Here is a 16,663-nt window from a genome sequence, read left to right as displayed (position 1 = left end):
AAATCCTCAAAAGTAGAGCAGAACCTCGTGTTCATTCCCTCTGTTCTGCGAACATGAAAACCTAAACAAGTCCTCTGAATTTAGAAGCTGTGTTTATCCCAGCGCCTCATGATCAGCTCGTTAAATTCAAGGGAAGGGCACAAGCAAAGGGTCATAGAGAGGTCGTACTCCAAACACTTCAGTCTTGGCACGATATTCTATAATCATGTCAAGGGAGTGCATTTTAATCATAAAACTATATAAAATAAGCAAGGAAGGGGTAGTCAGAAGCCACTGATAAAAGCAAGGGAACTGAGAGCCACATGAATGGGGCGTGTGAGGGTGTCCAGGGTCACTTGACTGTAACCAGAATCATAGTAATACAAAATTCAATATTCCAGTGTCTCCCCACACTTCACCTTTGAGCCCAGCACGCTCTCACAAGTAGCCATAGGCAAAATCCTCCCACAAAAGGAGGCTCAGAGCCGCTTAGAATCAGTAAAAAAAAAAAAATCTCCCCAATAGCTGAGCTGTGACCTTCAACAGATGCATCTTAGAATGGCCACACCACGAAAATGACAAATGCGTTTCACCTTGATGCCCCCCACACCACCTTCTCCCCTTCTTCGTGTCAATAGTTGTCACTTTGCGGGAGACTCACGAAGGTCAGGCACAACATAGCACACATTCAGACACCACAGAGTTTCCTTACCACTGCTGGAGGCTTGCTGGGGCCCTGAGCATGCTCTGAGCAGGTATGAATTGGGGGAGAATTCCTCATCAGGGTTGGTGTCCATGATCTGATGGGAGGTGTTGCTGTCTAGCAATGGCATCTGGCAGCTAACTGGTGGAGGATTATGGGAGCTAGGCAGCTGAGCAGATGGGAGGAGGCTAGACGAGGATGTAGGTGGAATGGGACGACCTGGGAAAGAGGACAGAGGGGTCAAAGGTCAGCAATGAGTGTCATGAGAGCATCCTAAGAAAGTCACATTGAAACCAGCTCACAATATAAATATATTTTTTTAATGAAGCACTCCAGATGAGCGTTTCAATGGTTTTGATGTTTCTTCAACAGCCCAAATGCATACCACTGGTAGTATGATACTTGATCCTTTATTAATATAATTCAGAGAAGGGCATCAATTTGAGCAAAGTCAGTCTAGAAAAGTCTAGTTCTTTCTATCTAAGCCTTCCTCATCTCTCCCTAAACCATCTCCTTGCTGGTCTCCCAATAACTGTTGTTGAGAAATTGCCCACCAACTTTGGCACGATTCCATCTCTTTCCCACAGAAGTTAAGATGGCATTTCATAGATAGAAATCAGGCCCTATCCTTGCACCCTCTAACGACTTTCCATTGTATGGGGAGAGAAATCTGAACTCCCCAGGACGCTAGGCATGCCCCACCTTCTCTGGATGGTAGCTGTTCGCCTGCTTCCCTTACCCAGAGGGCACCCCTTCCTCCTCTCAACCTGGTTCTTTACTCTCCACTCAATTGAGAATTCTTATTTCTCCTGCGTGAACATGCCAAGTCACTCCACTTTGATATAGATTTGCATTCCTGCCTTAGTGGACATACCCCCACACACTGCTTCTACCCCCTGGCCAATATTCTCCAGACTTCGGCTTCTCTCTAGTAAAGCTCTCTGTGTTTGCCTGTTTGAAACGAGAGCTACTTTTTCTTGCCTCTCTGCCTATTTCCATGTCCTCATAGACGTTACTATCTGTCGCTCAGACTCGTATCCTCAGTGAATAAATAAGGCAGCTACACCAACACCAGATTCTTTAGCTTAGAGTAGAATGTCGAAACAGGTGGAGAGGGCCCACGTTTTCATGCCAGTGAGTTGATCAGTCATTGTATCACGTGGTTTCTTTGAACGTCATGGCAGATTCCCGTGAGGCAAAGCATGGCTGCTCCATGCCATAAGGAACAGCAGTCATGCCAGTAGCGTGGGCAGTAACCTGGAGCTGCCCTTGGCTAGGGGAGGTCCCTTTCACATGGATGACTAATGGAGCCTCTTTCTTCATGGCATCGGCCTCCTGACATTGACTTCTGAGCAATGACAACTATTATGTGTTCATCACCAACTGTATCCTTGTATTTAGGGTCATCAGAATTGGTGGCCGGCTGGTTTGTTCATAAGCAAACTAATGGAAATGAGCAAGAAGGAGCAGCCCATGAAACTGGGGTGGGGAGGGGAGGGTAGGATGTTTGGGAAAGAAATGAGATTCAGACAAACAGCTCAATTCCAGAAAGTGTCTATGCCTGAAGAATTGCGCTTTGCTGAAGAACTGTATACATAGAGGTATTTTCAAACATTCAGGTAGATACCAACACTTGCCGCTACTTTCATAACTGCATTTTCTGAACTTTTATTAAATATACTACATGGTGACCTAGACGGATGATTTGGGTTCAACAAGGGCATGTGCATTGCTGAATCCTAAGGATCCCCCACCATCGAGACCTCCTCTGAGGAGTGAGGAACCAGCAGGGTTCAGGTGATAAAAAGCAGGGCGGTGGAGTGCACCAGCATAGGATACTACATGGGCAGGAGGAGGGGATGCTTGGTAGTGTTCAGTGTAGACAAGAAAAGAAAGATCCCTGAAAGAATGGAAGCTTAAGTAAGTCTCTGAAGAAAATGCTCTCTGGCAGGAGAGAACAGAATGAACAGTAGCAAGGAGGCATTATACCACTGTCAGCACGCCGCCCTTTGGAGGAACAGAAACCACGCCCTTTGGAGGGAACAAAGTGACACAAAGTTGACGAGATTAAGATACTTTTAACATTTAAATAGTTTTTAGATTTTAAATTTATATGTCTCTAAGTATGTTCCTACATATTTGTGCACATTCCCATGGGAGCCAGAGGAGGGTGGATACAAGCTGACCAATGTAGGTTCTGGGAACCAAACTTGGGTTCTCTGGAAGAGCTGCTCCCAGCCACCGAGGCATCTCTTCAGTCCTAAAGCTTAAACCTTAAGTTTCTCGACCAGTAACATAATTGAAATGATGATGAACCATCCTTGATGATAAGCCCATGGGCAAATGGAGTTTGATTTGAAGCATGCAATACATTCGCAGGTGTTAGGGAATAATATAAGAGATGACATTTTTTTTTTCAGTTGCTTTGGGCTGGGTGCCATGGAGTTTTATCAGAATTAATGTTAGCATGTAATCAATAATTCTTCCATAGATCTTGAAACAATAAAACTATTGCTGTCACCGTTGTCATATTATTGCTTACTGCATGGTATCTCTTTCCCTTCGCCGCCTTGATCTGTTTGCTTGCACCATCTCTCTTAGTCTTCAAAACCATGTATTCCCATCACATGTGAGAATAGAGTATTCTCATTTTATAGACAAGGAAACGACAACAAAGAAGTGAAGCTCAACTGTCAGCAAGATGTCAAGGGCAGGGCTTAAACTTAGCCTTGTATTTCTCAAATCCACCCTGCACCTACACATGGTGCTTGCCCAAATAGTGTGGTAATATGGTAATGAAAATAATAACAATAATAATGTAGAAAATTTTTACAAGAGAGATACTTTCAAGGTGCTTCCCCCCGATCCCAGGGCTTCTTTCAGATTGGAGTAGGGCACATCTTTGAATAGTCATAGCAACTATCATGGGACAGAGTTCAAAGTTTTCACTGTTAGTTTTTTTTGACGTTTGTAGTGACGTTACCCTTCATCCTTCTTCAAGGCTTCTGGCTGCAGATGGGTCCTGCCCAGGTCCTGTGGCATCAGTGCTGATGTCCACTTAGCACTAAGACTCAGGTAAGATTTTTAAAGTCACAATCAATAGGCTTGATGGTATGCTACTGAGGCATGTCTGAAACCGAATGTTGAAGAACAAGGATGACTGGAAGCCAATTTCTTTTTTTAAAAAAAAATTCTTTTGAGTGACTGAGGCGGAACTAAGGTTCAAGTGCAGTTTTCCAGGAGCCTGATGGGATAGTTGCTGTGAAATCATTCTTTACACGACCTTCTGGGAATTTTGTTCAGTGTGAATTCGTTTCACGAAGTGCAGACAACAGAACTTTTTAACACACACAAATACTGACAAGGGAAGAAGAGTCACAACACGGTGGGAGCCCTGGGGTTGCTTTGTGTACTGTGACTCTGCATCATAGCACTGTGGGACTCTTGGTAGCTCCCCACTCCTCTGAATTCCTCGATTTTGCTTTGGTTGTTTCTTTCATTCTGCATGCTGGTACCTACCACTACTTGGGAAATTTGAGTCCCTAGATCTGCCCCAACCCAAACAGTGTGTTGTTCTCTATTTGTTAGGTCGTTTGCTACTTTCGTTCGCTTAGGTTACATTTGCCCTGACTATTCCAACTGACAGAGACCATCTGTGTAGATACAAGCAGGTTCCAAAGTACAGGAGGGAAAGCTGGAACTTAGCTGGCTCGCTTTGTGGACTCTGTTTTCTTACAAAAAACCTTAGTGTGGGCAGGCAGCTAACCAGGTGACATGTTCTAGCTTGGTTCCCAGGTTACGGATGTCAGAAACTCCTCATTCCCACTGGGTTCCCCAGCTTCTTTGTGAATGAGTACTAAGTCCTCAGCAAATGGACAGAAAGCCACATTTCTGATTGGTTACAAAACAAAGAGGTACATGCAAAGGCAGCAATAAGTCATTTATTAAGTTCCTATGGTCTTGCACATGTGTGAATGTGTATGCGCATGGGTTTCTCAAGATCCCCCATGTAAATCAAACTCTGATTAACTGCATGATTGGATCCTCCATGACCTTAAGCAAAGAGACTGATTCAGTTTGCTAATATATCTGTCTTCAGACAAGTAAGATTTTGTTATAAAAACACTGTTATAGCTAGACCTGTGGCCAGACAAAGCAATTCCGTGCAGTGTCTGATAGACGGATCATGGCTGTTGAAATGCCATGTGGAGGAGGATTCTGGTACGCCCTTCTTCCAGTGGGAAGATAGTGCCATCAGCCATTAGAAACGCATAGCCTTGGACGAGGAGAGGTAGCAGATGTCCAGGGCTGATTTGCCATCCGTGCTCCAGGCTCTCTCTCTTCACCCACTGCAGTCGTCCTGAAAGCTTCATCATGCACCGTCTGTGGTGGGAAATCTGACTCCAGCTCGTATCATGTCCATTGCAGGGCCATTTTGCTGCGCACACAGATTCAGGCCCCGTCTTCGAGACTTCGTCCAACAAGTTCAAAAGGCTACCATTTCTGTTCATCCTCCCCAAACGATGAACAGTAACAGCGAAATTGATCCTCTACCGGGCCATTTGAAATATCTTCGCTAATTGATGACAGAGGGTGTGCCGGAGAACAATGGCCCCAAAATTCACTTGAAACAACTGGTTCTTTTTCATTGGAAAGATTGATAGGGAGCTGATATTAAAGTGTTCTGTGTAGGCAATACATAATTGATTTATGCAGTGACGGGGTGTCAGGATATTTGGTGGAGCAGAGAGATACACTTAAGACATGACAAAATAAAAAAGCGGCACCAGGAACAAAGGAATACAAAGATAAATCTGATCAGTGCTCTGATAGCTGCTTGTCATGCTGCTGTGACAAAATACCTAGCCAAAGCCACCGATGGAAGGAAGGCTTCTTTTGTTCTCTTAGTTCAAATGAGAACAGGAGGCGCTTGACACAACAGGTCACATTGTATCTACGGTCAGGAGGCAAAGACCAAGGCGTACACAGATTCTGGACCCCACTATTCATAATGGGTAGGTTTTCACATCCCAAATGACCTGGGTAATCCCTCCCAAAGCACACCCAGATGGACACTTGTCTCCAAGATGATTCTAGAGCTCCTTGGGTCGACAATGGCATTAACTTCCACGCTCCTCACCAATTCCACGTAGTATGAGCTCTTGCTTTATGCTGAGCACGGAACTAAATGATTTCACACACGCTCTCTCCTTTAACACTCACAAAACTTTCCAGAACTAATTACACTCTAATTTCTCTCCCATTTACAGGTAGGAGAAGCTGAGATCCAATCTTGATGGAGGAGAGTTATCTGTCTATGTTTCTTTCATTGGTTAATTAATAAAGAAAACTGCCTTGGCCCTTTAAGAGAACAGAAAATTAGGTAGGTGGAGTAGACAGAACAGAATTGTGGGAACAAGGAAGTAGAGTTGGGGAGACGCTTCAGGCAGTCGCCATAGGAGTCTCCATGCTGCTCCTCTCCGAGATGGACGCAGGTTAAGATCTCTCCTGGTAAGGCACACCTCATGGTGCTACCCAGATTACTAGATATGGGTTAAAGGAAGATGTGAGAATTAACCAATAAGAGGCTGAAACTATGGGCCAGGCAATATTTAAATGAACACAGTTTCCGTGTAATTATTTCGGGTGTAAAGCTAGCCAGCGGCGGGTGGCGGGACGCAGCCCTGACGATTCTCACTACAGATTGGCGCTCCAACGTGGTGACTAAATCCACTTAAAAACCTTGCCCACTTGGGATCGGAAAGAAAGTTCTCTGAGACCATGCCAATGGCTCACTGCTCCCTTCCTGCACCTGGGCAGATGGCGGAATCAGGCTTAGGCGAGCGGGACAGCGTTTGCGGATTCCTGCCGCCATAGAGAGAGAGGTGTTTTCAGTCTGCGCAGTGCTCTGCGCATCTGATTTGGCTGTAACTTGGATTAAAAGAGTTTCTGTGCTGCACGCTCAGTCTCAGAATTAAACTGCTGAGTGCGGCTCCAATGTCGACTGCTGTGTGCCTGGAACTGTGTGCGGCCCAGGGGCACCAAATGACTGAGGCAGGAGCGGCTTTGGCTTTGCTCCGCCATGCTGAACTGTACTGATCTCAGGCAGGAACTATCGTAATTACCATGATAACAGCGCAGTTAAGGTTTAGACTTGGCTGTAAACAGGCAGTACCGTATTATTTTAAGAAGTGGTTAACCTTTTAAGAAATGCTCCTGGATAGTAAAAAATTACAGATTCACAATAGAAAAGATTCAGACATAGAAGGCCTTTAAATGGCTCACGTAGGCTTAAAAGAGAGAAAAAGAAAATATAGAGAATAAAGTTAATGCCTTAAAAAAAAAAAGGTTAAAGTCTTTAAAAAGAGACAGAGTACAGATAGTTATAGATTAAAAGAAGTAAAGTGATAGAGTAAAAATAAGCCACGTAAAAATGGAAAATTCACAGAGAGTCTGGATTATGTATTTTGTTGTGTTTTCTTTGATTTTTTTGACTGTAAAGGAGCTAAATACAGAGAGACATTTCATTATATGGGCTGCCAGTCTAGACCAAAATGGACATCTTAATGGTATGACTTCAGGATTTGGATTTAAGAACATGATGCTTTGGAAAAGAGTTTCTTCTTTTGTTTTCACAGAGGACGAGACTCTGTGGATTGCTTCTATCCCAATATGGTATGATAGACCACGCCCTCCTGAAAGGTTGCTGTGAACATCTTCAAAAAATTACTTCACTCAACTGCCAACTGAGAGGAACCTAGCACACAGGTTATACCATGAAAGACCTAAATAACAACGCCCCCATTCAGCAGGAAGCAGTTTGGAGAGAAAAAACTGCGCCCATTTTCCCAAATATTGCTTATAAATGTTCTTTTACATTTAAAGGGGGAGATGATATAGATATGAATTTGCATTGGTATAGATTTTAAGGTCAATTTTGTTATATGTATATGTATTTCTGATCTTGATTAAGCTATTGTGATTGTAGTTCATTTTAAAAACTGTAATGTATAATTCGGAAATATAGGTTGTTAATGGATAATCATTGATAATAGTCAAGCTTATAGTCATGTTAATTAGATTTTCTAGATATGTAGAGATATATTTCAGTTAGATAGACATTCTTCATATCTTTCAAAGACTGCAGAATATGGCATTTAATGTTTTAATAACTTAGGGTTTTTCATGACAATGAGACACGTCTGCTCCTGGCAGCACCAATCTACTTCGAGAGGAAGATGGGCATCGAAGAGGCTACTTATGGAGTTTGTTAGCCATTTGGGCAAGAAACTGCTCTTGGCTGGACTGTTCCATAAACTGGACACAAAGAACCCGCAGAGAGAGGATTGCTGAACTTGCCTAAAGGTGAGATGGTCTTTCGGGGTTCCTGATTCATGAAAGAGTCTGCGAGACATTCTGCAGGACACAGCAGAAAGTGACTGAACTGTCTTTGGAATTTCCTGCTTCATGAAAAAGTCTGCTGGACACTATGGGCCTGAAGGCTGAAGATGGATGCCCCAACGGTACAGAGGAACTTTGGGTGACTGTCCAGGCAGCGAGTTGTCTCTGTCATTTCTAGAGTTTTATAAGTTACTTATTTCTTGTTTACTTAGGTAGCATTGTATCCTTCTGGAGTCTTTGATGGAGTTGAAGAATAAATAGATAGTTATAGCTTTCCTTAGTTATGATAAAAGATAAAATAGATTTAAATATTGTAACTGTAATTCTTGCTTGATAACTGTTTTGTTACATGTAATTTTACTATGTTAAAGTTAAAGCCTTTCTTTTTTGTTTAAACAGAAAAAGGGGAAATGATGGAGGAGAGTTATCTGTCTATGTTTCTTTCATTGGTTAATTAATAAAGAAAACTGCCTTGGCCCTTTAAGAGAACAGAAAATTAGGTAGGTGGAGTAGACAGAACAGAATTGTGGGAACAAGGAAGTAGAGTTGGGGAGACGCTTCAGGCAGTCGCCATAGGAGTCTCCATGCTGCTCCTCTCCGAGATGGACGCAGGTTAAGATCTCTCCTGGTAAGGCACACCTCATGGTGCTACCCAGATTACTAGATATGGGTTAAAGGAAGATGTGAGAATTAACCAATAAGAGGCTGAAACTATGGGCCAGGCAATATTTAAATGAACACAGTTTCCGTGTAATTATTTCGGGTGTAAAGCTAGCCAGCGGCGGGTGGCGGGACGCAGCCCCGCCGCTTCACACTACACAATCTTGCCCCCATTAGCAGCTGGGGAGCTATGGTTTGAACCCCAGTCTTCAAACCTCAGCCTTGCATGGTTCATTCTACTAGTGCCTACACCAGTATTGCTTACTGGTGGCCAAAAAGTGCACCTTGGTGCTCCTCTGGCATGCACCACAGAATTCAACCCCAAGGAGGTAGCTAACCATAGGCAGAAGCCTGGCTTTTCAAAACCTGAAAATCCCCTATGGCATCGCAACCTTAAGGACTTCATAAAATAGTGTCCATTGTTGAGTTCAAGCAAAATAGAGGCCTAGAACATTTAAACGACCTTCCTTAACGATGGTTTTGCAATTCCTGCCAGCCCGTTTAGCTATTTCACCAAGCCATATTCTGGGAGAGTGTGAGGCTTGAATGGCTGTAGGGGTTTTTCTACCAAGGGGGAGAGAGGATCTTGTCTGTGAATAAAGTCAATGAAAGATGAGAAGGGATGTGGGAAGCTGAAGAAAACTTACTGATTAATGTTAGTAGAACAGCCGGATTCAGCCAAACCCGAAGCACCCCGGCCTCCTCCAAACTTTTCAAAATATGAATCAGTTTATTCCCCATGACAACCTTTTATGTTCCTCTTTTAACATAACTTTGAATCTATTGTTGACACTTAGGAAAATCAGCTTTTCTCAAACTGATCATCAAGCCCAAGTGGGAAAAACGACATGGCCAACACCACAAAACCGCTTAGTGGAATTAGAAACAGATTCTAGGCGTCCTGCCTCCAGAGAAAGAATTTGCGTAGTCTTTAGGCTGAGTCCCTTCCTGTTAAATAACAGGAAATGGAACATGGGGTCCCAGAGAAAGTATTTCTTGTGGGAAGTAACTAATGTGCTTATAAGAACATTGCAGGTGTCATAGAGTGGGGCGGGGAGGCAGCAGACGGCTGTCCACGTCTTCCCGATCCAGCATGCGGATAGCAAGTTTTCTGGGCTCAGTACTGCAAGAAACTCAAACTCAAAGCATCGATACATAGCCACCGTGACTGGGGGTACTGAATTTCTTTCCTACATCTTAAATGTTTGTTTATAGAACAAAGATAGCTGTGTTCTCTCCTGTCATTGTATCGTGTTATAGCTCAGACCGGCCTTGAATTCATGGTTTTCTTGCCTCGGCCTCCCCAGAGCACAAATGCTTTCTAAGAACACAAGCACCTCCACACCCGAAAGAAATTCTAATCATAATTGCAGAATGCAAAAATGATCTTTGATAAGTGGAACATCTCAAAATTAAAATATAGATTTCATAGTATATATTTTAGTTTTATATAAATTTACCTTCCTGATTACAAATATTGCCTCTTAATCTCCTGCTAGATTGCTTCATCTCCACGAGAGGATTGTTGCTGCTGCACAAGGGTAATTTGATAATAATGTCTGCAGGTGTTTGGTTATACCAGTAGTGGCGGGAGAGCGGAGGCTTTTAGCATTGAGTAGGCAGAGGTCAGAGAGGCTGCTAACCATCTTACAAGTCCCAGGACAGTCCCTCATAAGGAAGAATGGCCCATCCTCACATGCCATGGTGGGCTGGGAAACCCTGAAGTCAAATGGGTAGTAGCTTGGGATTAAATGTGTAGTGGCTTGAGATCAGAATACACAATGTGGTTCTGGTCAGTATTACGTCAACTCAGTTGCTTTCTTTCGACCAATAAAAACTGGGCAGATCCGTGGGGTGTGACTCAGAGGTATAGAACCTGTCTAACATGCACATGTTTTAGTGTTTGTGTCCCCAAACCAAAAAAGCGGTTGATATGTATTAGGAGCGAAATGTGTGATTCTATCAGCTCTCCCTTGCCCACATGTAGACATCAAACAAGTAAATTTATATTATCGGTGGGGATCAAACATGGGGACTTAAGCATGTTTGAGAGAGGTGAAATTTGCTTGCAGTGAGTGTAATCAGTTATTGAGAGGCACAGACCTTCCCGGGAGCTTGGAGAGCCCTGCATGTCACGAAAGAGTTGAGAGCGTCTACTACGGCAGGAGACTCAATGCTAGAACACAGTTCTAGGTTATGTGCCCTCACCCAAGGGATTTGCATTCTGGCCTCTTAGGTCTTCTCAGTGCAGTAGTCCTGGACTAACTGGGTTTGCTCTATTCTCTATTGTGTTGTGGAAAATTTTGATTGTTTTTCCAGTGTGAGATCTAATTGCCTGCTTCACTCCCACTTCAATGAAGCAGAGCCCAGTTAAGCATTGTCTCGAAAACAAATTATTTTCCAAAGATGCTACTGGCAGAACCCTCGCTATTGCACCCAAGCTCTTGTACTTAATTTACGGGAAGGGTGGCAAGCCATGGGATCGGCCCCAGTTAAGGTGCCTGATGCAGGAGCACCAGCAGGAACTGCCTTCACAGTTTGGGGCTGTGTATACTTGGGTGTTGCCACTACATCTCACCAGGATGTGTGTTTACACATCACACTTCCGAAGCAGCTCTGCACTTTAGGAGGTGTCAAATTCAGATCAGGTTATAGAGATGGAGGTTAGAGTTCACTTGTGAAGTATTTTCTGTAATTCCTTATGCCGTGTCTTTCATATTCATGAGGCAAAATGCAATGAATCAGCGTAGCTTGCTCATGTGAGGATACAGATCTTTCTTGTAGGCAGGGACAATACTTTTATTAACACGTTGTGGAACTTCAAATGCTTTCTTTTAAATAAATTTTTGGAGATTTTTGGAGGTGTGTGTGCGTGTGTGTGTGTGTGCCAAGTGTATAGCCCATAGGTGCCTTGCAGGCCAGAAGGCTTCAATCTCCTGATACTGTAGTTACAGGCTGTTGTAAGTTGCCTCATGAGCATGCTGGGATCTGAACTTAGATTTTCTGCTAAGAGCACCAAGTGTTCCTAACTGTTGAATCCTCTTTCTAGTTCCTCAAACACATTCTGCCTAGAAAATCTATTTGTCCCTTCATTAGTATCTCAAGGATGTGGCAGAATTATCATTTGTCGAAATGTAGTACTGCTTGGCATAATGCTCTGTGGGGGTGGGCACACTCCTTGTCTACATATGCCCACTGAACATGTCATATGAGTCTAGCCTAACTAGGAACCAAACTTTCATTGTGTAGACTTTTAACAGATTTCTACGTAAGTAGTATCGGAGGCCAGTGATTACCATACTGAAGAGCACAGTCTAGGCAGCATGCCATAGATTGGATCTTAAATGTCCTCCAAAGGGCCATGTTGCAAGCATTGGTGTGATGCTATTGAGAGAGTCTAGCTTACTTAAAGAGTAGGGCCTAGTGAGAAGCTTTTGAGTCGCTGGGGGTGTCCCTGTGTAGGATACTGTGGTGAGTTACTCTGATCTGTCCCCATGAGAGTTTGGCTCCATCATGGGCTCTAACCATGCAGTGTGGTCTCAGCATAGGCTCAGATAAGGTAGGGCACTCAAGGATAGACAGAAACCTTCAAAATTATAAGACAAAGCGAACATTTTCTCTTCATAAACTGATCATTCCAGGTGTTTGTTATAGTATCCGAAAAAACATCTGCACATTATGGTTGAGGATGTCCAGTCTCTGTTGTCTCTCCCTTCTGTCTCTCTTCTATACAAAACCCAACATACTTCTGGATGCACAAACTTTTTCATGTCACACATCTTAATTTTCACAAGGCTACCCACAACACTGTTCTAATTCATACTTAAATTAATTATTTAATTTCATATAGGTGTATGGGGCATATGCCATGTCATGAATGTAGAAATTGTATGCGGAAGTCAGAGGATAACCTTTAAGAATTGGCTCTCTACAAATGCAAGCATAAATAGCAGATTACAAGAGATAGAAGAGAGAATCTCAAGCATTGAAGATACAATAGAGGAAATAGACTCACGAGTCAAAGAAAACATTAAATCTAACAAAAGCTTAACATAAAATATCCAGGAAATATGAAAAGACCATGAAAAGACAAAATTGAAGAATAATAGGGATAGAAGAAGGAGAAGAAGTCCAACTCAAGGCACAGAAAATATAGTCAACAAAATCATAGAAGAAAACTTTCCCCACCTAAAGAAAGATATGCCTATGAAGATTCAAGAAAACCAAATAGACTAGATAAAAAAAGTCCCTTCACCACTTAATAATCAAAACACTAAACATAAAAAAGAATATTAAGAGCTGCAAAGGAAAGAGATCAAGTAACATTTAAAGGCAGACCTATCATAATTATATCTGTCTTCTCAGTGGAGACAAAGCCAGAATGTCAAGTGTTATGCAGACACTAAGAGACCACAGATGCCAGCCCAGACTGCTATACCCAGAAAAACTTTCAATCACCATAGATGAATCAAACAAGATATTCCATGAAATAACCAGATTTAATCAATACCTAGCCACAAATCCAGCCCTACACAAAGTAGTAGAAGGAAAACTCCAACCCAAGGAGGTTAGCTAAATCCACAAAAACACAGACAATAGAAAAATCTCACAGCAGCAAATCCTAAATGAGGGAAAAACACACACACAGTAACATCACCAGCAATGAAAACTAAAATAACAGGGACTAGCTATCACTGGTCATTAATATCCCTTAATATGAATGGACTCAACTCACATATAAAAAGACACAGGCTAACAGATTAGATACTAAAACAGAATCCATCCTTTTGCTGCATACAAGAAACATACCTCAACCTCAAAGACAGGCATCACTTCAGAATAAAGGTCAAACAGACCTAAGAAACAAGCTGGTGTGGCTATCCTAATAGCTAACAAAATAGACTTCAAACTAAAATCAATCAAAAGAGACAAAGAAGGACATTTCATATTTGTCACAGGAAAAAAATCTGTCACTACTGAACATCTATGCCCCAAATACAAGGGTATCCTCAAATGTAAAAGAAACACTACTAAAGCTTAAATCACACATTAAACCACACACACTAATAGTGGGAGACTTCAACACCCCACTCTCATCACTAGACAGGTCTGCTACACACAAAATTAACAGAGAAATAAGGGAACTAACAGATGTTATTGCTCAAATGGACTTAACAGACATCTACAGAATGCTCCATCAAACATAAAAGAATATACCTTCTTCTCAGCACCTCATGGAACCTTCTCAAAAACTGACCATATACTAGGCAAAAAAAAAAAAAACCTCAACAGACACAAAAAATTAGAATAACCCGATTTAACTTATCATATCACCATGGCTTAAAACAAGAACTCAACAGCAACACTAATTTCAGAAAGGCCACCAACACATCAAAATTAAACAATGCTCTCCTGAATCACCAATGGGTCAAGGAAGAAATAAAGGAAGAAATTAAAGACTTCCTAAAATTCAACGAAAATGACCACACAACATACCCAAATTTATGGGACACAATGAAAGCAGTGTTAAGATGAAAATTCATAGCACTAAAAGCCTACATAAAGAAACTGGAAAAATCCCACACTAGTGAAAGCAAACTCACCCAGGAGTTGAACTCAACAAAATAGAAACAAAGAAAAGAATACGAAGAAATCAAAGAGAGGAAGAGTTGGTTCTTCCATAAAATCAACAAAATAGACACATCGTTTATCCAAACTAACCAAAAGGCAGAGAGAGAATATCCAAATTAACAAAATCAGAAACAAAAATGGGGACATAACAACAAGAAACAGAGGAAATCCAGAGAATCAGCAGGTCATACTTTGAAAACCTGTACTACACAAAATTGAAAAACTTAAAGGAAACTGACAACTTTCTGGATGAAAGTTGCCAAAATTAAATCAAGACCAGATAAGCAAACTAAATAGACCTATAACTGCTAAAGAAATAGAAACAGTCATCAAAAGTCACCTAACAAAAAAAAAAAAGCCCATGATCAGATGGTTTTAGCTTAGAATTCTACAAGATTTTCAAAGGAGAACTAATACCAGTACTCCTCAAATTGTTTCATACAATAGAAACAGAAGGAACATTGACAAACTCTTTTTATGATTAACGTGACACCCTGACACCCAAACCACACAAAGACATTACTAAGAAAGAGAAGTACAGACCAATCTCACTCATGAACATTAATACAAAAATACTCAATAAATTACTGGCAAACTAAATTCAAGAACACATCAGAAAAATCATCCACCATGACCAAGTAGGTTTCATCCCAGAGATGCAGGGATGGTTCAACATACAAAAATCTGTCAATGTAATCCACCATTGCATGCACAAAGTGAAAAAGAAAAAAAAACCCACATGATTATCTCATTAGATGCTGAAAAAAAAAACTTTGATAAAATACAACATCCCTTCATGATAAAGGTCTTGGAAACAGCAGGGATACAAGGATATAAATATAATAGGGATATAAATATAATAAAGGGGATATACAGCAAGCCAACAGCCAACATCAAACTAAATGGAGAGAAACTCAAAGCAATTCCATTGAAATCAGGAATAAGACAAGGTTGTCTACTTTCTTCATATCTATTCAATATAGTACTTGAGGTTCTAGCTAGTACAATAAGACAACAAAAAGAGATCAAGAGGACACAAATCAGAAAAGAAGTCAAACTCTCATTATTGCTGAAGATATGATAGTTTATATAAGTGACTCCAAAAATTCTACCAAGGGACTTCTACAACTCATAAAACCTTCAGTAATATAGCAGGATACAAGATTAACTCAAAAATCAGTAGCCCTCTTTTACACAGATGATAAATGGGCTGAGAAAGAAATCAGAGAAACATCACCCTTCACAATAGTCACAAATAACATAAAATATCTTGGAGAAACTATAAACAAACAAGTGGAAGACCTGTTTGACAAGAACTTTAAATCTTTGAAGAAAGTAATTGAAGAAGACACCAGAAAATAGAAAGATCTCCCAAGCTCTTGGGTAGGGAGAATTAACATAGTAAAAATGGCAATCTTACCATAAGCAAAATACAGATTCAATGCAATGCCTATCAAAATCCCAACAAAATTCTTCACAGACCTTGAAAGAACGATACTCAACTTCATAAGGAAAAGTAAAAATCCCAGGATAGCCAAAACAGTCTTGTACAATAAAGGAACTTCTGGAATCATCACAATCCCTGAATTCAAATTTTACTACAGAGTTACAGTAATGAAAGCAGCTTGATATTCCTGTAAAAACAGACAGGAGGACCAATGGAACCAAAATGAAGACCCAGATATTAACCCAGACATTTATGAATACCTGATCTTTGACAAAGAAGCAGAAAATATAAAATTGAAAAAAGCATATTTAACTAATGTTGCTGGCATAACTGGATATCAACATGTAGAAGAATGAAAATAGATCCATATCTATCACCATGCACAAAAGTCAAGTGCAAGTGGATCAAAGACCTCAACATAAAACCAACCACACTGAACTACACTACTGAAGAGAAAGTAGGAAGTACACTTGAACACATCGACACAGGAGACCCCTTCGTAAATATAACCCCAGCAGCACAGACACTGAAAGAATCAATTAATAAATGGGACCTCTTGAAACTGAGAGGCTTCTATAAAGCAAAGGACACAGTCAACAAGATAAAACGGAAGCCTACAGAATGGGAAAAGATCTTCACCAACCTCAAATTGGACAGAGGGCTGATTTCCAAAATATACAAAGAACTCAAGAAATTGGTCATTAAAGAACAAATAATCTAATAAAAAATGGGATACAGACCGAAACAAAGAGCTCTCAACGGCTGAATCTAAAATGGCTGAAAGACACTAAAAGAAATGTTCAACATCCTTACTCATCAGAGAAATGCAAATCAAAACAACT

At 41.2% G+C, this 16,663-nt stretch overlaps 1 protein-coding gene across 6 annotated transcripts in view; it reads right to left on the bottom strand.

Moving 5' to 3' along the window:
• The window catches only part of Tenm2 (teneurin transmembrane protein 2), a 961,804-nt gene that overhangs the window by 375,859 nt on the left and 569,282 nt on the right, over positions 1 to 16,663 (bottom strand). For 5 of the 6 annotated variants that reach the window (XM_038326022.1, XM_038326023.1, XM_038326024.1 and 2 more), the window contains one exon: positions 692 to 901. The exons of the other annotated variant lie outside the window; for it this stretch is intronic. In XM_038326022.1, coding sequence (XP_038181950.1) covers positions 692 to 901 — 210 coding nt within the window. The remainder of the gene's footprint in view (positions 1 to 691; positions 902 to 16,663) is intronic. 6 annotated transcript variants of the gene reach the window in all.

The sequence above is a fragment of the Arvicola amphibius genome, chromosome 4, assembly GCF_903992535.2.
Source record: "Arvicola amphibius chromosome 4, mArvAmp1.2, whole genome shotgun sequence".
NCBI classification, from domain to species: domain Eukaryota; kingdom Metazoa; phylum Chordata; class Mammalia; order Rodentia; family Cricetidae; genus Arvicola; species Arvicola amphibius.
This window is presented reverse-complemented; position numbering and strand designations above follow the sequence as displayed.